Below are 20,375 nucleotides of genomic sequence, written 5' to 3'. Positions count from 1 at the left end.
TACATCTGTTTATATTTCCTTATTTCCACCTTTATGGGAAAAGGTATGGAACAAATACGTAAAAGATCTTAAAAGTGTATGAATCCTAGACTTTTCCTACTACACCCGATTTATCACACACACACAAAGACATAAAACGAAAATGTATCAAGGACTTTTATAAAAGCCGTCCAGCGGAGGTTGTTAATTGTGAAGACGTTAGGAAATGTCCGATGTGACTTTGGGCAAGTGACAGAGCCAATGTGATATGTCACACGTCCCTCCAATTACCTCACCCTGCTTCAAAAGTAACATGGTGGTGGGGTGCCTGGATGGCTCAGTCAGTTGAGCATCTGACTTCGGCTCAGGTCATGATGTCATGGTTCATGAGTTTGAACCCCGCATTGGGCTCTGTAATGACAGCTCAGACTCTAGAGCCTGCTTCCGATTCTGTGTCTCCATCTCTCTCTGCCCCTCCACCGCTTGTGCTCTTTCTCTCTCTCTCAAAAACAAATAAATATTGGGGGAAAAAAAAGTAACATGGTGGAGAAGGCCCAGACATCCGAGTGAAAAGTGTTCAATGGGAGCTGGACACACCTGAAAAAAACCTGAGGGAATCAGAATAAAGTCTACAGTTTAGTTACGCTATTTCACAGCTGTACCAATGTCAAGTTTTTGGGTTTGAAAATGTGCTATGATTAAGATATTATCACTAGGGGAAGCTGGGTGATGGTGCACTGGAACCCCCTGTACTGTTTTTGCAATTGCTTGTGGGTCTTAAATTATTTCAAGATAAAAAGTTTTTTTAAAAAGTGAGAGTAAGGCTTAAAGGCATGGGAACACAAAAAGAATAGAGCACTAAGAGGAGTAAGCAAGATGCAGAACAGTGTGCATAATGCCCTATGAATTATCCTCTACAAAGCATGCACACGCACATATATGTACAGACCATCTCCAGAAAGGTAGAAACAGCAACAGCCATGAGACCCATCTAGAGAAACTGAAAGACCGGGAGACAGGTGTAAGAAAGGCATTTTAAAAAATGTGTTTATCTTATGCATACATTAGTAGTTCAGAATTAAAATGTTTCAAAATGTGATAAACCCCTAAAAGAGTTCTCAAGACCTCTCTAACCATGAACTAATACATAAATAAAGGCAGGAACCACCTAATAGATACTTTACAAATCTAAATAAATGTTTAAAATCTCTGTATGTCAAAACATATAATTTTCAAGGTAAAAATCAAAAACAAGGAAAATTTCTCATCCCTTAGGTCTAACTCCAGAATCGGTGTTCTGTCAATGAAAAGTTGAGGACATTATTGGTAACATTTGTAACAGTTGAAAATTAAATATCCTTAAAATATTAAGAGACTAGTAAAGCCAGAAAAAAAATAAGCACCCCAAAACAGAAAAGTAGGTAAAGTACACACATGAATGGGCTACTCAAAAAAGAAGAAATACAGTTGGCCAATAAGTATACCAAAAAATGTCTAGTCTTGCCAATCATCAAGGAAAAGTAAATTAAAACTAAAATACATTTTCCATCTACCACATTAGAAAATAATGAAATAATAATACCTTTAACCCAGAAATTCTACCCCTATGAATTTATCCTAAGAAAATTAGCATAAGTGTGGAGAAAATTTTATTTAAAGGATAAAATCTAAGGGAGAAAATTCCTAATTTCATGTTCCAAATTAAAAAAAAAAAAAAAAGGTAAGAAACAAACTGAGTGTTCAACAAGAGCTTGACCAAATAAATGTGGGCTCAGCCATTCCATGGAATAAAATGTCCTCACTGAAACAGTGATCAGACCTGTATTTATTGACATGCAAACACAGCCATAGCATTGCTAAATGAGGAAAGCAGAGTGTATAACAATATGTGATGGCCTATGTATAACAATATGTATGATGTTCCAACTTGGGGATACGTGCATGTGATTCTTGCCTTTGCTACATGGAAATATATCTAGAAAGCTCTTAAAGGAACGCCTCCAAAATGCTAACAGTAGCTCTCTTTGGACAGTACAACTGCAGAACTTTTTCTTTCGCTCATCACCACGTTCTCTTTGTTTCTATCACATGTGTGAATTGTGTGTGTGTGTATGTGTGCATGTGTGCATCTGAAATAAATTTTAAAATAAAGGGAAAACTAAGGCTATAAAGATGAAAGTTGAAATAGGAGCAAACGTTGAAAATCAATCTGACAGAGCTGGCTACAAGACATCTGAGGAGAACTGCTCATTTTGTTTTCTTTCCTCCTCACCCCTGCTCACAACATCCTTTTCCCATCACTCAGGCTCCTGGGGGTGGGGGGGGGTGGAGGGGTGGGGGGGGGGGGGGGGAGTGGGGGTTATGAGGGGGTGGGGAGAAGAATAACCTTCCTGCCAGCACCTTATCAGTGGCAGATGAGCTCTCTCTAACTATGGCACTGAGTGACAATGTCAGGATCTTTCTCCTGCTCTGGAATACCTGTATTAACCCTGGTGTCATCCTATCCTGTGAGGCTGCTCCGTGCCAGGCACTGTGCCAGTCATTGGGAAATTTGCTCTTACAGAAACCATCCTTGTGCATTTCACTTCCCATAGATACCTCTATTTCCCCTGGGTATTAGAAATTAAATAATTATTCTTGCTATTCTGTTGTGTGTAGAGGTTACTTTTAGGCAAGCAGGTTTGAGGGATGGAATGTAGAAAGGGCCCACAGCGACCACCACCAGGCTGAATACAGACAAGCCCATCAGGTGACCCACCTCAAAATGTCCATAAACTCTAACTGACCAATGGGCTGCTTACTACCAGGCTTAGTTACCAAAAAAGGGAGAATTCCAAAAAAGGGAGAATGGAAGAATGCCATACCTCCTCATCTTCCCTCTTTAAAAATTTTCCCTCTTTAAATGTTTATTGACTTTTGAGAGGGGGAGGGGGTAGAGGCAGAGAGAGGTGGAAGCACAGAATCTGAAGCAGGCTCCAGGCTCTGACTTGTCAGCACAGAGCCCCACGAACCACGAGATCATGACCTGAGTCAAAGTCAGGCACTTAACCAATTGAGCCACCCAAGTACCCTTCATCTTCCCTCTTTAAAAGCTGCCCCTTCCCACTGCCTCCTTGCAGGCAGCCTCTCCTCGGCTGTCCTGCCTGCAGCTCCCTTGTGGTGTATTCAATAAATTCCTATCTCCTTTGTTCTGCCTCAGACGAATTCTTTCACCAGTTTCACCCGATCCATCATGGACCCACATTTGGGGGCCTCATCCAATTGGACAGACACCCCATATGGTTCAATTTTATCAATGTGTTTACATTTCTTGTGTTATCTGTAAGTTGAACTTTTTCATGTTTTTGGTCATCATTTCTGTTTGGGTCCATGTGTGTGTGTGAATTGCCGCTTTATTTCCTTTGCCATCTTTCTGCTAGGATGTTTTTCTTTTTTCCCACTGATATACAGAAAGTCTTCATATAACAAAATTGTTCTCCAAATTTGGTCATTCATTGCTTTCCAATTTTGTTTATGGACTCACAACTTTTACATATTCAAACCTATTTATTTTTCTTTTCTCCTTAGAATAAGATAAATATCTGTATTTCCTGGGTTCATTCATGATCTTATTGTGAAAATTTAGCCTTTGAATCCTTTTAGAATATATTTCATTGTGGGAAATAAAGTAGGAAATTAGTTTTGTTTCTTCCCAAATAGTCTACCACTTCTTCTATCAAATACCATTTATTGAATAATCATTCTGTACAGATTTCAAAGGCTAAGCTTATTTTAGTTAAACTTTAACATATATTTATAAATACATTTTCTGGGTTTTCTATTTTTGTTCCCTATGTCTTTCTATTCTTGTATCAGTAGCACTACTTTAAGAAGCATCAGTTCATAATTAATTTTATACATTTTACAGAACAAAGACCCTCAGCCCATCTTACTTTTAAAAAGGTTCCTGAAACTCTCATGTTAAAATTCATACTTGATACTTTTCTTTGTCCCACAGATAGAGTATCAGCCTAGATGAACTGATACATTCCTGCAGCCCTCAAGATGCCTTAATTTTCTGGAAATGAGGGCCGCCTAGGTGGCTCAGTCAGTTAAGCATCTGACTTCAGCTCAGGTCATGATCTCATGGTTCATGGGTTTGAGCCCCGTGTCGGGCTCTGTGCTGACAGCTAGGAGCCTGGACCCTGCTTTGGATTCTGTGTCTCCCTCTCTCTTTGCCCTTCCCCCACTCACACTCTGTCTCTTGCTCTCAAAAATAAATAAAAATTTAAAAAAAAAATTTTCTGGAAATGAGGTTCTTAGCCTCATGGTCTGAGAACTTTGGCTAACCCAGTTAGCGCCATCAGGTCTCCTACTGCGTTTTCTTTGTCTCTGTATCTTTGTCAGTGTTTTATCATCTTCTTGAAAGTCCCTTTACTGCCTCATTTCTATACTTTCAATTATACATACTCTGAAAAAAGCAGCTAAAAATCACTAATCCACAAGGGTTTCTTGAACCTTCTCTGTAATAAAATAGCACACTCTCATTTTTCTATGACTTGGGGCTCACATTTTAGCTCTTTCTCCAGTTTATTTTAAGTAATATATTTAGGTCTTATTCCTCTGCTAGACTACCTGAGGGTAATCCTGAGTATTATTCCTTTGCCAGATTGCCTGAGCTCCACCTTTAAACCACCTGCCACAGTCCAGCTGGGATCCTGGTACCGGACACTTCACTCAGTGATTACCATCTGAATTCATTGGTTCTCCTTCCCACCTCTGCTTTACATTGCATAACGTTCTTCTGGGCAGCCTCAGGGTTTTGGCCAACTTTGTGACTTTATGCAATGCTCAGTGCTGTGTCATACCTAATAAGAACACTCCAGGCGGTTTATCTAATGGTAAGTCCTGGCTTCTCAATGTTTATTATATTATTGCAGCCTGGTAGGTGTAACCCATTGGCAGATGAAGGCCTTTGAGTCTACAGATGAGAAGGAGGGTTAGGGCAGATAGAGAAAAAATAAAATAAAATGAGGGATTGCAATATGCCATTTATATAAGACAGTAGTTCTCAACCCTAGCTGTTTGAGAATTTCCTGGAGGTTTTTGAAACTTACCAGTACTCAGGCCCCATCCCAGGTAAATCAAAATCTCTGGGGTAGGAGCTACACATTAAAAAATTTTTTTTCAATGTTTATTTATTTTGAGAGAGAGAGAGAAAGCATGAGCAGGGGAGGGGCAGAGAGAGAGGGAGAGAGAATCCTAAGCCGGCTCAGCGATACCAGCACAAACCCCAACATGGGGGTGGAACTCACGAACGGTGAGATCACAATCCGAACCGAAATCAAGAGTTGGACACCTGACTCACTGAGTCCCCGAGGCGCCCCAGAGCTGCGCATTTAAAAGATTCTTCATCAACTCCTCCATGCAGCCAGGGTTGAAAACCATCAACTATTCCAAAGCAGTGCTTCTCCAACTGTAATGTGCATGCAGCCTCACTGGGAATCTCGTTACAATACAGGTTCTGTTTCTGTGGGCCTGGAGTGGGAGTGAGGGTTGGCATGTGTAATACTGCCTCAGGGGGTGCTGATGCCACTCCTCAAGCACACTGGGATCGCCAAGGATCTAAAGCAGTGGCTCTCACCCTTGGTCGAACATTTGAATCACTCGGGGAGTTTTCTAAAACTTTGGCAGACTGGACCCCATGCTCAGAGATTCTGATCTCTTTGTTCTGGGGTGGGGCCCAGGCATAAATTTTAAAATACTCACGATGTTTCACATGTGCATTTGGGGATCAGAACCAAAGCAAAGTGGAGAAATGAGGCATTTATGCAGAGATAATCCAACAGAAATAGAACAAAACAAAAAACTTGGCCCCAGGCTCACAATAGCTGTCTGATTAAAGAGGAGGGCCTTCTTTTTTCTTGAAGTGTCTATTCTGAAAGAGGAAGGAAGGATAAACATGAAAAATGTTTCTCCAAGAAAATGTGGGATCTGATTTCATCTTGAAGACACACGTATGACATACGGTGGTCTATTGCAGTATACATTTAAAAACATAACTTCTATTCACATTTATTTTCCATCTCCTTGCAATGTTTGCATGCTTTGTAATACATATAACTTATAAACTGAAAGCATACACAGATTCAAGTGTTTGCTCAAAACCTTTTTTACTGGTAGGTAGGATGCTTGGGGTGATAGAGAGTACCCACACTGTGGCCCTAATTTTCCTGTTTCCTCAGCAGCTATATCCATAAGAGCCACTCTCCACACCCCTCCCCTGCAATCCACCTGATGTCTTCACGCCAACCTTGGCCTATAGTGTTTTGCAAGAACAGGAGCAGCTCTGATGACAGAAGCATTGGCATAAATAGCATTTTCCCAAACTTGCCTGATCACAGACTCAGCTGAGAAGCTTGATGAAATACAAATTCCTGGGGCCCATCCCAGAACCTACTGAATCAGAATCTGTAGGAGATAAGGAATCTGAAATTTAGCAAGCGCCTGGGGTGCCTGGGTGGCTGGGTCAGTTTAGTGTTTTTTGATTTTTTTGATTCTTGTCTTTTGACTTTTGATTTTGGCTCAGGTCACGCTCAGTGTGAAGCCTGCTTAAAAGCCTCTCTCTCTCTCTCTCTCTCTCTCTCTCTCTCTCTCACTCTCCCCCGCCATCTCCCTCACTCACATGCGCTCTCTCTCTAAAATAAAATTTAAAATTAAAAAAAAAAAACCCACAAAACACAAGTACCTCAGGGAGTCTTATGACACCACCAGTGAGTAGAGAAATAAGCACTTTAAATCAAATACTTGAGTGTGCTACAGAAGTTAAGTGTCTGGATAGTTCCAAACACATTTATTGAGTGTGCCCTATGCTAAGTGCTTAATGGAATAAGAGGGATATTGGATTGGGAGACTGACTAGCTGAAGCAGGTTCCCAAGTATTGCCTTGGTTGGGTCACTGCATATTACAGCTAATCCTTGGTTTTGTGTTTCCAGAAATTTGACGTTGTCTTTGTATCAAGTGTTAGTGTGACTCTGGAGTGTGATTGTTTTGGACTAGGTTAAGGGCTAATGACTCTCTGACATAAGAGTGCATCTCCAAAGTGGCCAATGCATCCATGTCCCCCAGATTTGGCACTCTCTCCTGCCTCCAGCGCTCCATCATCACAGCTATGCCAATACGACCCTCTTCCCAGGTTCCCACCTACCTAGTGTAGAAAAGAGTGAAGTGAGAAGAGCCTTGATGCCAGAGGAACTGAGTCTGAATCTCCATTTTCTTGTAAAGCAGCTGTGTGACCCTGATAAGTTTCTTAATCTCTTTGAGCCTGTAAAAGTTTACTTACTATAAAATAGGGATAATCAGGTGAGTATAAATATTAAATAGCTTTTGCATATACATTAATTGACTCAATATTTTAATGCCTTCTCTATGCTGGTTCTGTGTTCCCTGACCCTGGGTCAGTAGCTGACATTTAGTCTGGGCTCAAGGTGAGCCTCCCCTCCTTCCTGCCACATTGCCTATCCCATTGGGCACATTGTTCTACATTTCTCCCTACTGCTCAGAGTCAACTCCTTTTCCCTGTAATTTTCTCACAGCCTACTGAGTTTTTCTCATGAAGTTTTTGTTTTTGTTTTTGTTTTGCTATAGCAAAATAGAGGGTGTGATTACATTTTATCTGGGAGAATTTTTTGACCTATTGTATTTTCTAGGGGAACGCTGTCCAGATCTCAAGCTGCCCAGTAGCGATCCAGCCTGAGGTAGGAGGCCCAGGCCCAGACTGCCCTGGTCTCCCCCCCCCCCTGCCCAGGACCCCCACCCAGGTGCCCTGGGAAAATCTTTTTTCAGTTCTCACTTTGGTTTCTACTCTTTGGGAGAGAGTATTGAAAAGTTCTCTTTTGTTAAAATAAGTCAAGGGTCACTTTTTGGATGGAAACATCACAAAGAGCCATGGGGGCTTCTTCTGTATACACTTTGGGGAGGGGCAATTTAAATCTGAGGTTTGTGGGTGTATTTCCAGAGGGCAGTGAACCCTAAAATTGTTTGCACCTTTGAATGTGTGGGTGGATTTTCCCAGGGAGATGGTCCCCATGTAATAGCCCACCAATCAGTCTTAAGAGTTACCTTGCTTCAAGGGGCACCTGGGTGGCTCAGTCGGTTAAGTGTCTGACTTCGGCTCAGGTCACGATCTCATGGTTTGTGGGTTTGAGTCCTGCGTCGGGCTCTGTGCTGACAGCTCGGAGCCTGAAGCCTGCTGAAGTTTCTGTGGCTCCCTCTCTCTCTGCCCCTCCCCAGCTCACACTCTGTTTCTCTCTCTCAAAAATTAATAAACATTTAAAAAATTAAAAAAAAAGTTAACTTGCTTCAAGCTTATGCACTGCTTGCTTGCCGACCTAAGCCCCTTGATTTGTAGCAGAACCAAACTATTTTCCTTGAGATTTTGCAGACAATTGGCTGGCCTTGAGGAATGAAGGATCAGACTTTCCCCGGAGGTAAGTCCTGACTGCACTTGAAAACAGCTGGCACTGATGGTAGCATGTCTGTTCAGCATCATGTCAGCGTACGATGACCCACCTGAGCACCAGCTTCTCCTGCACACGGTGTCCCCCCTCATGTCCTGCACTATCCCCTTAAAACTCTCTGGCTTCGGGGCACCTGGGTGGCTCAGTCGGTTAGGTGTCCGATTCTTGGTTTCAGCTCAGGTCATGATCTCACAGTTTGTGAATTCTAGCCAAATAAATAAATAAACATTAAAAAAAAATCCTCTCTGGCTTCACATGGACAAGGAAGATGGTGTTTGGGATGTTAGTCCACCATCTTCCTAGGTTGCCAGCTTTTTTTCTGTTTTTAAATTTTTTTTTTGTTATTGTTTATTTACTTTTGAGAGAGAGAGAGACAGAGCGCGAGCAGAGGAGGGGCAGAGAGAGAGGCAGGCACAGAATCCGAAGCAGGCTCCAGGCTCTGAGCTGTCAGCACAGAGCCCGACAGGGGGCTTCAACCCACAAACCGCAAGATCATAACCTGACCCAAAGTCGGACGTTTAACCTAATGAGCCACCCAGGCACCCTGCCAGCTTTCTAAATAAAGCAACTTTTCCTTTCCCACCGTCACTTGTCTTTTGAGTATTGATTTCAGAGCAGCAAGCCTCCAAGCTTGAATTCAGAACTGGTTTTCTGTCTGGTGACATCCAGGTTTCATCAGATTCTTTCTGAGCTCCATGATCCCTGCCTGGAGTGAGTCTTTGTTCCTCTTGGCTGAACCAGCTCCTACCTAAATGGCCTCCATGCCAGGGATGGGACAACCATTCCCTTCCCATACTCAAACATCAGTACTGCAGGCACTTCCTGAGTAGGGAGGGCAAGCAGAGTCAGGCTGGCACAAGTTGCCAGGCCCCACAGGGGCCCAGATCTGCTTCTGGACCTGTCAGAACTTACTGTTGTCCTTCTGTGCAAGCAGGATGGAATTTAGGAATGATTCCAGGGATGGTCTATGGGTTGCTAGTCCACGTTCTATGTGTTTGGGTCTAGGTTTCTAAAGGTGGCACTTTAGAGTGACCTTAGGTTGCTGAGGGGTATCCCAGACAGTTGGAGTGTGGGTGTTTCCATCACAGAGTTGGTCCTGGGGAGGCTGGGCATCCTATCCTTTCTAGCAGGCCTTGCTCTTGTCTCAATGACAGCCCTGCTACAACTGTGCATTATGACAAAAACCAAGTGCCAGAAAATCTTCAACAAGGAGATCTGCAGCTATAAGGTGGTGGAACAGAATGATCCAGAGAGGACCTGTATTGTCCTGTAATGTAATGTGCTTCCAATGGGCCTAGGGGTTCCAGCCTGAGAGGGCCCATGTTCTCCCAGGCCAGGCCTTGTTCTTTTTGGCCTCTAACAGTCTATGATTGTGTAACCTTATCTACCCGTAAAAAAGGTTTTGAGAAAACACTTGAATCTGTGTATGCTTTTAGTTCATAAATTATGTATGCATTAGTTTATAAATTACATGTATTATAAAGCATGCAAACGTTGCAAGGAGATGGAAAATGTGAATAGAAGTTATGTTTTTATAACGTATACTGCAATAGATCACCGTATGTCCCCTGCTCGGGGCACCGCTGCTGCGACTGTCACTTCTAATGTGTCTGCAATGTGCTGCCCTGGTATCCAGCTATCTGGTGAACAATCCAAAAAATACATGTGTCTTCAAGATGAAATCGGATCCCACATTTTCTTGGAGAAACATTTTTCATGTTTATCCTTCCTTCCTCTTCTTCAGAGAGCATGCTCTATACCGTGTCCCTCATATACCTCTGTGCTTGCTTGAGACTAGGACAGCTTTTTGCGTTTTTGTTTTTGTCTTTTTAAGTAAGCTCTAGGCCCAATATGGGGCTTGAACTCATGACCCCAAGATCAAGAGTCCCATACTTTACTAACTGAGCCAGCTAGGCACCCCGAGGTTATGGCAGTTTGGAGCAGGGCAGCCTGGGAGAAGTGCCTCCAGGACCACACACATCCTGATGGGGTATTAAAAGGCCAGGCACTCTGCTCTGTAGATGGAAATGGCTTGAGTACAGAGCTGTAGTATCTTTTGCGGCATACAGACCACCCCAAAATTTAGGAACTTAAAACAGTGATACTGTTGATCATCTCTTGCTGTTTCTGTGTTAGAGAACATTTGTTTACTCAATAGGTCTTTACTGAGTGCCTGGGCCAGGTAATGCTCTGGGCTTGGGGCTATAGCAATGAACAAGAGAGACAAGGTCCCCGCTGCCCTGGGGCTTAGAGTCCTGTGCCTGTGTGTACGTGACAGATCACAAACAAGCAAACAGTCCTCTGTTGAACAATTTGTGGGCAGTTGGTAAAGAGCTTTATTTTTCCTCTGCCCCTTAACCCTATCTGTTTAAATATGCTATGTGGACTAGTTGAGCAATCTAGGTAGGGCCCTGAAGAGAATTTTGGTCCTAAGGTAATCAAAAAGTGCTTTGGTCACTTGTAGTTACAAAAAAGTATAAATCCAGAGTCTGCATCTGAATTGAGGAGGGGGACAGGAGAGTTAAGGGTCAGGGACAGTCTTGGCTCCTTCTGCCTGTGGCAGTGTTTACGGTGATTTTCTTCCTCATTGGGGCTTTTGTGGGCTGCTCCAACATGCCTTACTCCTCCTTCTCCAAAGCTCCAATACAGGCTCTGACTGCCTTTTAGCTTCTGCATCTGAACCCACATTTCCCATTGCTTTCTGCTTAGATTGCCTTGCCCCTTGTCACTTTTGGGTGGGACCTACTTTGATGGTCCTTCACCTTGCTGGCAAACATGGGGAGCAGAGAGCTAAGTATTGGGGGCCTCTGTCAAAACTGACCACAGAAAGATTCCTGTATTTATATCTGGTCACAAACTAACAAAAAAGCTCTAATGTGGGTAATGCCACACTGGGCAAATTTTGAGAAGCGGTACAGGGTCATGGGGTGTGCAGAGTGGTGTGATGTGGTGCAAAGAAACATACACTTTGGACTCAGATGATACGGTTTGAAATCTGACTCTGACATTTATTTATTTACTAAAATTAAAAAAATGAAGCAAAATATACAGAACATAGAAGTTACCATTTTAACCATTTTTAAGTTTACTGTCGAGTGGAATTACATACACATTGTTGTGCAGCCATCGCTAGCATTCATTCTCCAGAACTTTCCATCACCCCAAACTGAAAGTCTGCACTCATTAAACAATAAGTCCTCTCCCCCAGCCTGTGGCAACCACCATTTCGTTTTCTGTCTCTGTAAGTTGACTGTTCAACGTATCTTATGTTGGGTGGAATCATACAAGATTTGTCCTTTTGTGTTTTGATTTATTTTTGCATCTGTTTATTAAAACTAAAATCTATCTATGAGGACATTTGATACGAGACATTAACTTAGGATCATCCTTGGCACAGAGTTTGCCCTCAACACGTTTGCTTCACTTAACCTGATTTACTCAGGAACGGTGAAAGGACGCGGACCTCCAGCGCCGGGGGCGAGTGTGCGCCTGCGCTCTGTGCTCTCTAGAGGGCGGACAAGGGCTTTGGGCTGACCCGAGGAGAGATCTCGCGAGACTGTCAGACGTGTGGCGTGAGGCGTGGGAGGAAGGTTGTGCTCTCGCGAGAACTCTTCCTTTCGGCCCTTTACTTGTTCGGGCCGGTCTCTCTCCGAGGAAGCTTCCACTCCGGTCGCCGGGCGCTGCGCTTGGAGCTGGTAAGAACCACAGTGGCCCTTCGGGCCGGCGCGACTCCTCCAGCCCTCACACCGCGGGCTGTTCCAGGGCGCCATGACCGCTTGCCCACCGGGCCTGGGCCTGCCTTTCCCGGCCAGCGTTTCCCTCGACCCGTCCTGTCCGGGGGTCACCTTTTCTTGACTGCCGGCCGGCCGGAGGCTGCGCTCTCCCCGGGCCTCAACACTCTGCCCGGGGGCCACCACCTTCTTTATGCCCGCCTTCTCTTGGCCCCGGGAGTGACAGCTGCAAGGTTTTGCTTGCTCTCGCCAGGGTCTCATGGGGGCAGAGAGACTCCCGTTTCTCCAGAATGGGCCCGGAGGCATATCCATTCCTACACTGCTGGGTGGAATCGCGAGGAAGGTCATGTTTTTTTCAGCCCTTTGAGTGCCAGCACATCTCATGTAATACTCACAGCCCGAGAGGCAGCTTGATCCTCTCCTTTTTACAGATGAGAAGAGCAAGTTTTGCTCATTCCTTGATTCATTCCACCAGCAATCATTTATTCATTGCCTAGGTGTTCAGGGGGTTAAGGCTATAGCAATGAAAACAAAGGGGCACAGCGCTTATTTTCGTGAAACTAAATTCCTGTGGCGGGGCAACAATGATATAAAACAGCGTTACGTGCCATGTGATACAACCAGGGATGATGCGATCAAGAATGACAGCAGTCAGAGCGCTAGAGCTGTCAGGTCACAAAAGCAGAGCTTTTTTCACAGTAGCATTTTCCGGTATTTTCTAATCAGGGTAAGGTTCACCGTAGCGTAACTGTCTTTGGACTGATTTAGCTTTCCACCACCTATCTGGTAATTTGGAAATGTGGTTGTAAGGTCTCTTGAATAACTTCCTGGGGTGAGGGTGAGACGGGTGATCATAGTTGGCTCATTTCTGCACTGGGGTCCTAGCATGCCATTTCTGAACTTTAAAGACTGTCAGACTCTTTGAGGAAGACTTACCAGATGGTACAGTGGAAGTGGGAGGTGGTGCGTGTATCTTGTGGCTTAGGGAAGTTAACTTGGTTTGCTCTTTGGGATGTTTGCTAGCTTGTCCAGTTGTTAAGATAAATAAATGAGATAATATATGTAAGGTCTAGCCCCGTAATATCCCTCACATTTTATTTCTCCTTTCCCCCTTTTTATGAGACTTTTGTCTTTGAGTCCCTAGGGAAAATCATAGGGGTCTAAAGTTTTACGTATTTTGCGATTTTAATGTTTGTTTACTTTTGAGAGACAGAGCGTGAGTGGGGGAGGGGCAGAGAGAGAGGGGGACACAGAATGCGAAGCAGGCTCCAGGCTCTGAGCTGTCAGCACAGAACCCCATGTGGGGCACCAACCCACAAACCATGAGATCATGACCTGAGCCCAAGTCGGAGGCTTAACCGCCTGAGCCATCGGAGCAGCCCTATGGTATTTTGTGTTTAAAAGATTTTTAATGTTTATTTTCGAGAGACAGAGACGTGGCACGAGTGGGAGAGGGGCAGAGAGAGAGAGGGAGACACAGAATCTGAAGAAGGTTCCAGACTCTGAGCTGTCAGCACAGAGCCCGACGCAGGGCCGGAACCCCTGAGCCATGAGATCATGACCTGAGCCTAAGTCCAACGCTCAGCCGACTGAGCCACCCAGGCGCTCCTGGTATCTTGTGTTTAAATAAACCTCTGTTATTACATTATCACGGTTGGTCAAACAGGTATTTCAAAAGTGGAAAAGCATGGTGAGCTATGTAAGGGAAGGAAAATGTGATTCTCCGGGGGTGGGGGTGGGGGTGGGGGTGGGGGGTGGGGGGGCGGAGCGATCTTATTTTAGAATTAGGTAGGACTTCCCACTCCACCCCATTTTATTAAATGGCTTAGTTGTACCAGAATCTCAGGAACTTGTGTAGGGGCTTCAGAAAACCGTGCAGGATATTCTGACACATCCCTACCCCCATTCAAAAGCCTCTTGGCTAATGTTTTATAATAATTCCCCTCCTAGAGTAAGGGAAGCATTACCATACTGGAGAACATTCAGAACCAGTCATTGCCGCTGCTGATGGATTTTTAACTCTGTCTCTTATTTCAAATAATTAGTATTTTCTGCTGAGTTTTTGGTGACTCAGTGGCACAATTCTCCTCTAGATAGCAAGTTCACCGTTGTGGCTTCAGGGACTATCATAAGTATAGTCAGCTTAAGCACACAGTAAATATTTGTTGAATGAATACATAAAATCTCAATGCCTAAATGACCCCTTTAACATACATTGTGTGGCTAAGGAGTTATGACTCAGACCTGGGATTAAAGATTAAATCTTGGTTCCTCTACTTGGAAGCTTGTGATTATAGGTAATATATTTAACCCCCTCAATCCTTACTTTCTTTTTTTTTGTTGTTTTTTAAGCCTTAGGTTCTTTATTTTTAAAATTGCAATAATATGTACCTTAAATATTTGTGAGGACTAAATGAGATAATGTGTAAAAGAAAGCCTTGGCACAAAGATATATTAAATGTTTACTGAATTTACTCAACGAATATTTATTGAACACCTACTGTATAATGGTGGACAAAAAGACAAAGTTTCTTCCTGTGTGGAACTTACCTTTCAGTGTGTTTTCTGAAGTGGGGTCAGAAAATAAATGGTTTCTTCATGTCAGATTGTGGTAAGTACTATGGAGAAAAAGAAAATATATTAAGTGTGACTGTGGAAGGAAGATTTAGTCTGTATAGGATAGTGAGCAATGGCCTCACTGGGAAGACAGCCTAAGGAAGTGATCAGATCCCCTAAGGAAGTGAAAGAGTGGACATGAGGCTCTCTGGAAGAAAGTGCAAGGGCCCGGAGGTGGAAGCATCCTTGGTATGCTGGGGGAGCAGCAAGGAAGCAATGGTGGCTGGACTGAGCCAGCAGAGAGAAGAGTAGGTGGGGGTGGGGGTGGGGTGGGCAGCAGTCATGAGGTTTCTGCAGGAATACTGGAGAGAGATGATGGTGACTTATTGAATATACGAGCTACATAATAAAATGTCTTCTTTATTATCATACCCCGTTCTCTGACCAAGAGTGATAAAAGTAGCTGCAGATATCCCTTGATTTTTTAAAGCATGTGTTATACCACTTTGCTTTTACAAAAGACCTGCACTCGTTATCTTTTTTTTGCTAACCAAAGAAATCCAAAGAGGAGTTTTGCTTTTACAAAAAACAGTGAAAAGGGAATATAGCGTTCAGCATTTATTTTGCAGTGAGCCGATGTAGAGGCGGCGTGCCTCCCCAGCAGCTAGAGTGGTGCCACCAAGCTCCTTCCCTGGGAACTACACTCAGCATCTCAGCAGCAAGCCACCACAGTTTTGAACTGTGTCTGTGAGCATTAGTGCTTTGTGTCAATTTATTTTGTGCATCCATTAGAAAGATATGTTGTAAGGCATCAGAAAATCCTCAGAGAGGTTATTTTTGGGGCCTGGAAATGCTCAAAAATTTTTCCATATTAATTAATGGTAATTGCTTCTTTATGCCATTTCAACTTACGAAAGGTTGCACAGAATGCCCTGCTTTTGGATAATGGGGGAAACTTTAATGCCTATATAGCTCTTACTATGTGTTAGGCATTATTCTAAGTGCTTTACATATATCAATCTTTGGGGGATTACGAGTACACTTATCTTGATGAGCACTGAGTTAATATATGAAATTGTTAAATCACTTTATTGTACACTGGGAACTAATACAACTATATGTTAACTACACTGGAATTTAAAAAATTAAAATATATTAATCTTTGAGTTATTTGAAAGAAGTATACTGAGACTCAGAGAATTAAGACTTGTCACTATGCATGATGAGCACAATAGAATGTGTTCCTGGTTCAGACTGTACTTTCTGAGGCATTGCTGAAATTAGTGGAATCATTGTCTCTGTTTATATACCAGTTAGGTTGCAAGTCTAAAATGACCATAAGGCACGAACCAGTGTGTATGTATTGGCTTAAGCACAGTTTTCAGGAAGGCATTATAGATGTCCATGACATTTTTGTTACTCTTCTTGCTACTTTTTAGTTTTCATAAAGCTTTTGTCCACATTTTCATTTAGGCTTTGTTTCAGTTATGAGTATGTCTGAATACTTTGTTTCAACATAGAGCACAGAAACAATGCCAGTGGCCTAGGCTGATCTGGGGGCCAAGTTGAGCACTTTTACTCTACTGAGTCCCTTTAAATAGTGTTTCTGTGCTTATCAGTTAAAGGCGCTGCCATATAGTCCTTCTCAGCTTGTCTTTGCTTGTTAAATTATAACATTCAGTCATTACATCCCGTCTAGCCTACAGTACCTCGGAACCTGACATGGTATTTATTCTCTTTGAATTCAGTAGATTCACTGGCAAGTGAATAAAATCGTTATTTTGAGAGTACTCTTTTTTCTTCTGATATGAATGATTCATTCTAATTCTCTTAGCCATTCTTATCCCAAGCCATCATCCCTGATTTTGCCTGACTTGATTATTCAGTGGAATCAAGATATTCTTCTCTGGGGGTAGAAGTATGTTTGGGGGCACTTTTGAGGCTTCCAGTCCTCTTATCCAGCATTACTTAGAGTCCTCTACAAATGTGATAATTTGGTTCATTGAAGGAGTGAATAGCTGACAAAATAGGTTAAAAGGTTTTTGATTGTCAGTAAGGTCATAGAAAAGTTGTCTTTTTTTAAAAAAAAATTTAAATGTTTATTTTTGAGAGAGACACACACACACACACAGAGTGTGAGAGGGAGAGGGTCAGAGAGAGGGGGAGACACAGAATTGGAAGCAGGCTCCAGGCTCCGAGCTGTCAGCACAGAGCCTGATGCGGGGGCTCGAACTCACGAACGGCGAGATCAGATCTGAGCTGAAGTCGGACGCTTAACCAACTGAGCCACCCGGGCACCCCAAGAAGTTAAGTCTTTTAATACTTGGACAATTACTGATTTCATAAGAACATAACCTTAGGTATATTTTGAATTTGACTTTGGCATTATTGCTAGTCCCACAAGCTTTAGGGAAGGGAAAATATTATATCACATGTTCACTTCTGTGGGAAAAACCACAAGATACTTATCATAAAATCGGGGATAAAATGGTATTACTGCGATAGTGGATAAGTAACATGTTTTCCTATCCTTGACTGTATTATGGCCAGAAGGTTCAAGTTGAAAATAGGGCAGGGCCTCAGTTCTGAAAGCCTACCAAACTTCTGTGGTGTCAGCTAGAATTTCTGTGGTACTGCAAAATCTTGAGGGGAAAAAAAATATCCAGAGTTGGCTGTAAATATAGTTAATATTTCCCCTTTAACTTACAGATTTGCTGATGTTTGTGGATCTGTATAGCTGAGCTTTGATAGATCTGGTGTCAGGAAAGATACTTTTTCTCTGTGCATATCCTGGGATCATGGTTTCGGTAGCAATACCCTTGCCGGTTTTGTCTTGTTTGAAAGAAAACTAAAATTAAGCCTTCTGCTAGAAACATTTCCACCTCTGAAAAACCTTTCTGAATTAATGCAGGCCTTAGTGTCACATCAAGGTGATTATCTGTGTTTAAAGAAGAACTGTACTGTACTTATTATATAAGTCTGAACTTGAACATTTGTTTATCACTCATTCATCCATCCACTTATCAAACATATATTAAGCCTCTGTTGAGTTTAGGGTCACAGTACTGTGCAACTCCAGGAACACCATTCTCTTTAAGTCAATTCAGTAGAGCGTGTAGAGTGGAAGGGGGTTAATGCCAAGACACCCTTACCAGGCTTATCTGTTAAGCATTAGAGTGAACAAAGCCAAGTAAGATATGATACCTTCTCTTGGGAATCTTCAAGCTAAGGAGGCAGGCATGTAATGTGTAATAATGTGGCATGTTACAGGTGTCATACTGGAAACCTGTTCAGAATGTAGTGAATCCAGAGGAGGCAGCAGCTAACCCTGTTGGCTAAAACTATTGAGGACAGGGGTGCTTGGTCAGGAGAGGCTTCACAGTAGTGGCGACTTGGGCATGGTTAGAAAGTGGACAGGTGGGGAGAAGGGAACTGGTATTGCTGGCAGAGAGAGTTGGGAGAGCCAAGCTGGACAAGGTGAACCAGCCTGGACTTTTCATGGAACAGCTGTGTAGCAGATCACGGTGTGGGGGTTCCTTTGGGGAAACAGCAGGAGAGCCATGTTGGAACAAGAAAATAGAGAACTTTATTGCCTTTATACAAAATTTGGACTGTATCTTGTAGGTAAGTGGGGAGTCATTGGAAAGTTATAGTTTATGTTCTCTTTAGATGAGATGATCTACTGGGAGTGGATGGTTCACTTGTTCTGAGATAGCAAGCATAGAAATCTTGAAGCAGAAGAGAGTAAAATACCCTTTAGAATGTAAACATTGTATAAAGATGCAAGGGCAAATAATGAAGCTTAAGGGAGTAAAGAGGAGCCTGCAAAGTGGTTTGAATGCAGAATTCTTCTAGATTTTTATGATTTTTTTCCTCCCCAGTCTTCTTATGTTTATGTAATACTTAATAAATCACATCATTGTAGTAACAACTAAAGTTGGCATAAGCTGACAAAACACTGACTTTTAGTAACTGTAACTTGGGAATTCAAGTGAGGGAGAGCTGGAGCATTTAGGGTGTAGAGGCGTTGGTCAGGATCTTTTAGAGTGAGTGTAGGGCTTATCAGTTATGTAGGTGATGGTCAACATAGTTTCTATTGTATTTACATTGTGAGTATTTTATAGGGACACCTAAAAGATAAAAAGTTTTGACATCAGTTCTGTTTTGATAGACTGAGAATTCCTCCTTTCTAACCATTTGACTTAAAGTACAAAGGGTCATGGGGTGTCTGGGTAGCTCAGTCTGTTAATCATCTGACTCTTGATTTTGGCTCAGGTCATGGTGTCATGGTTCATGGCATTGAGGCCCCGTGTCAGGCTCTGCACTGACAGCGTGTGGGTCCTGCTTGGGATCCTCTCTTTCCCTCTCTCCCTCCCCACCCCTGCCCAAAATAAATAATAATGAATAAAAAAACTTTAAGAAATTGTTTTCTCATTATTTTTGGTAATGTCTGAAATTTGATCCCAGAAACTTTGTGCATGATAGATAAAACAGGCGCCTCCACAAACTCTGTTCATCTGAAATCTGAGGGGTGCGTAATTGAAGGTGATGACCTTTTGTGTTTGCTTTTTGTCATGTGGGTTTTCTTTACTCTTATTATTTACAAAAATCATTTCATATACATAGACAAGAGCAAGTATTTTGCATTAATATAATTGATTGGAAGGGAATGACTGTGCTGTCTAGATTTTGTCTTCTGGCCTGATTGGATATGCAGACTGTAAGGATTGTTTTTGGAGAAAAAGGCACCAGACTAGAAGTACCATTAGCATGATAATCATACAGGAATACTGTGTCAGGTAGCGTCCTAAACATTTTCCATGTATCAATTCATGTAATTCTCATTGAGTTGGGTCCATTATTATGTCCCCATTTTACAGACCAGGAAACTGAGGCACAGATTGGTTAAGTGACTTGCCTGTAGTCACACAGCACCTAAGTGGGAAGCAAAGTTTTGTACTCAAATGGTCTAGCTCCAGAGTCCATTCTCTTTTGTATTACTGCCTCTCTAGGTAGGGCTCTCATTTTAACTTTCGTATTCTCAGCACCTAGAATAGTGCTTGGCATCTGGTAGGTGCTCTAAGCAAGCTTTTTTTGAATGAAGAGCATTCATGACTTTTAACAGCGGCACTGGACTGTGTGTGGCTTGTGTGCGAGCATGTGATTGTTGTGAGAGACAGACACTAGGGTACAGGTAGAGGTGTGTCACAGATATGAGGGGATGTCTGAGAGGGCCTGGAACAAAAGACGAGGGCCGAACCCCAGCTGGGCTGACAGGGGTGATCTCTGGAAGCGTAAGCTACTGGGAAGGGACATTCCAAGAATAACTCCGTAAGCCTTCTGACTGACCCACGTTTGTTATTTCTCTGTAACGATTAGCAGCAAAACCCTTAAGTCCTCAAAGTCTCGACGATTTGGGGCACAGAGCGAGGTGGACACAGGCTAAGAGTTGGAGCAGCAGGGCGGAGGGGACGCTGGAGAGGAGCCCCCTGGTGTCTGTGGGCCCCTGACTTCCGGAAGCGGCGGGGAGGGGGTGGAGCTTTGCGAGAGGCTGCGGGGGCCTCCGGCTGGAGGGGCAGGATGGGGGCGTCCGAGCGGGCGGGTCCTCCA

General features: G+C 43.1%; 1 protein-coding gene across 1 annotated transcript; it reads left to right on the top strand.

Moving 5' to 3' along the window:
- Positions 1-4,717: 4,717 nt before the first annotated feature.
- On the top strand, positions 4,718-9,751 carry MSMB (microseminoprotein beta; the record flags this gene model as incomplete). Its single annotated transcript, XM_042907794.1, is given in 5 exon segments — positions 4,718-4,859; positions 7,669-7,698; positions 8,403-8,448; positions 9,633-9,663; positions 9,665-9,751. Coding segments are annotated over 5 exon segments (336 nt in total), but the record flags the coding sequence as incomplete, so codon positions are not given.
- Between the last annotated feature and the right edge of the window lie 10,624 nt (positions 9,752-20,375).

The sequence above is a fragment of the Panthera leo genome, chromosome D2, assembly GCF_018350215.1.
Source record: "Panthera leo isolate Ple1 chromosome D2, P.leo_Ple1_pat1.1, whole genome shotgun sequence".
NCBI classification, from domain to species: Eukaryota; Metazoa; Chordata; class Mammalia; order Carnivora; family Felidae; genus Panthera; species Panthera leo.
Note: the sequence above shows the minus strand (reverse complement) of the source record. Positions and strands in the feature narration are given on the sequence as shown.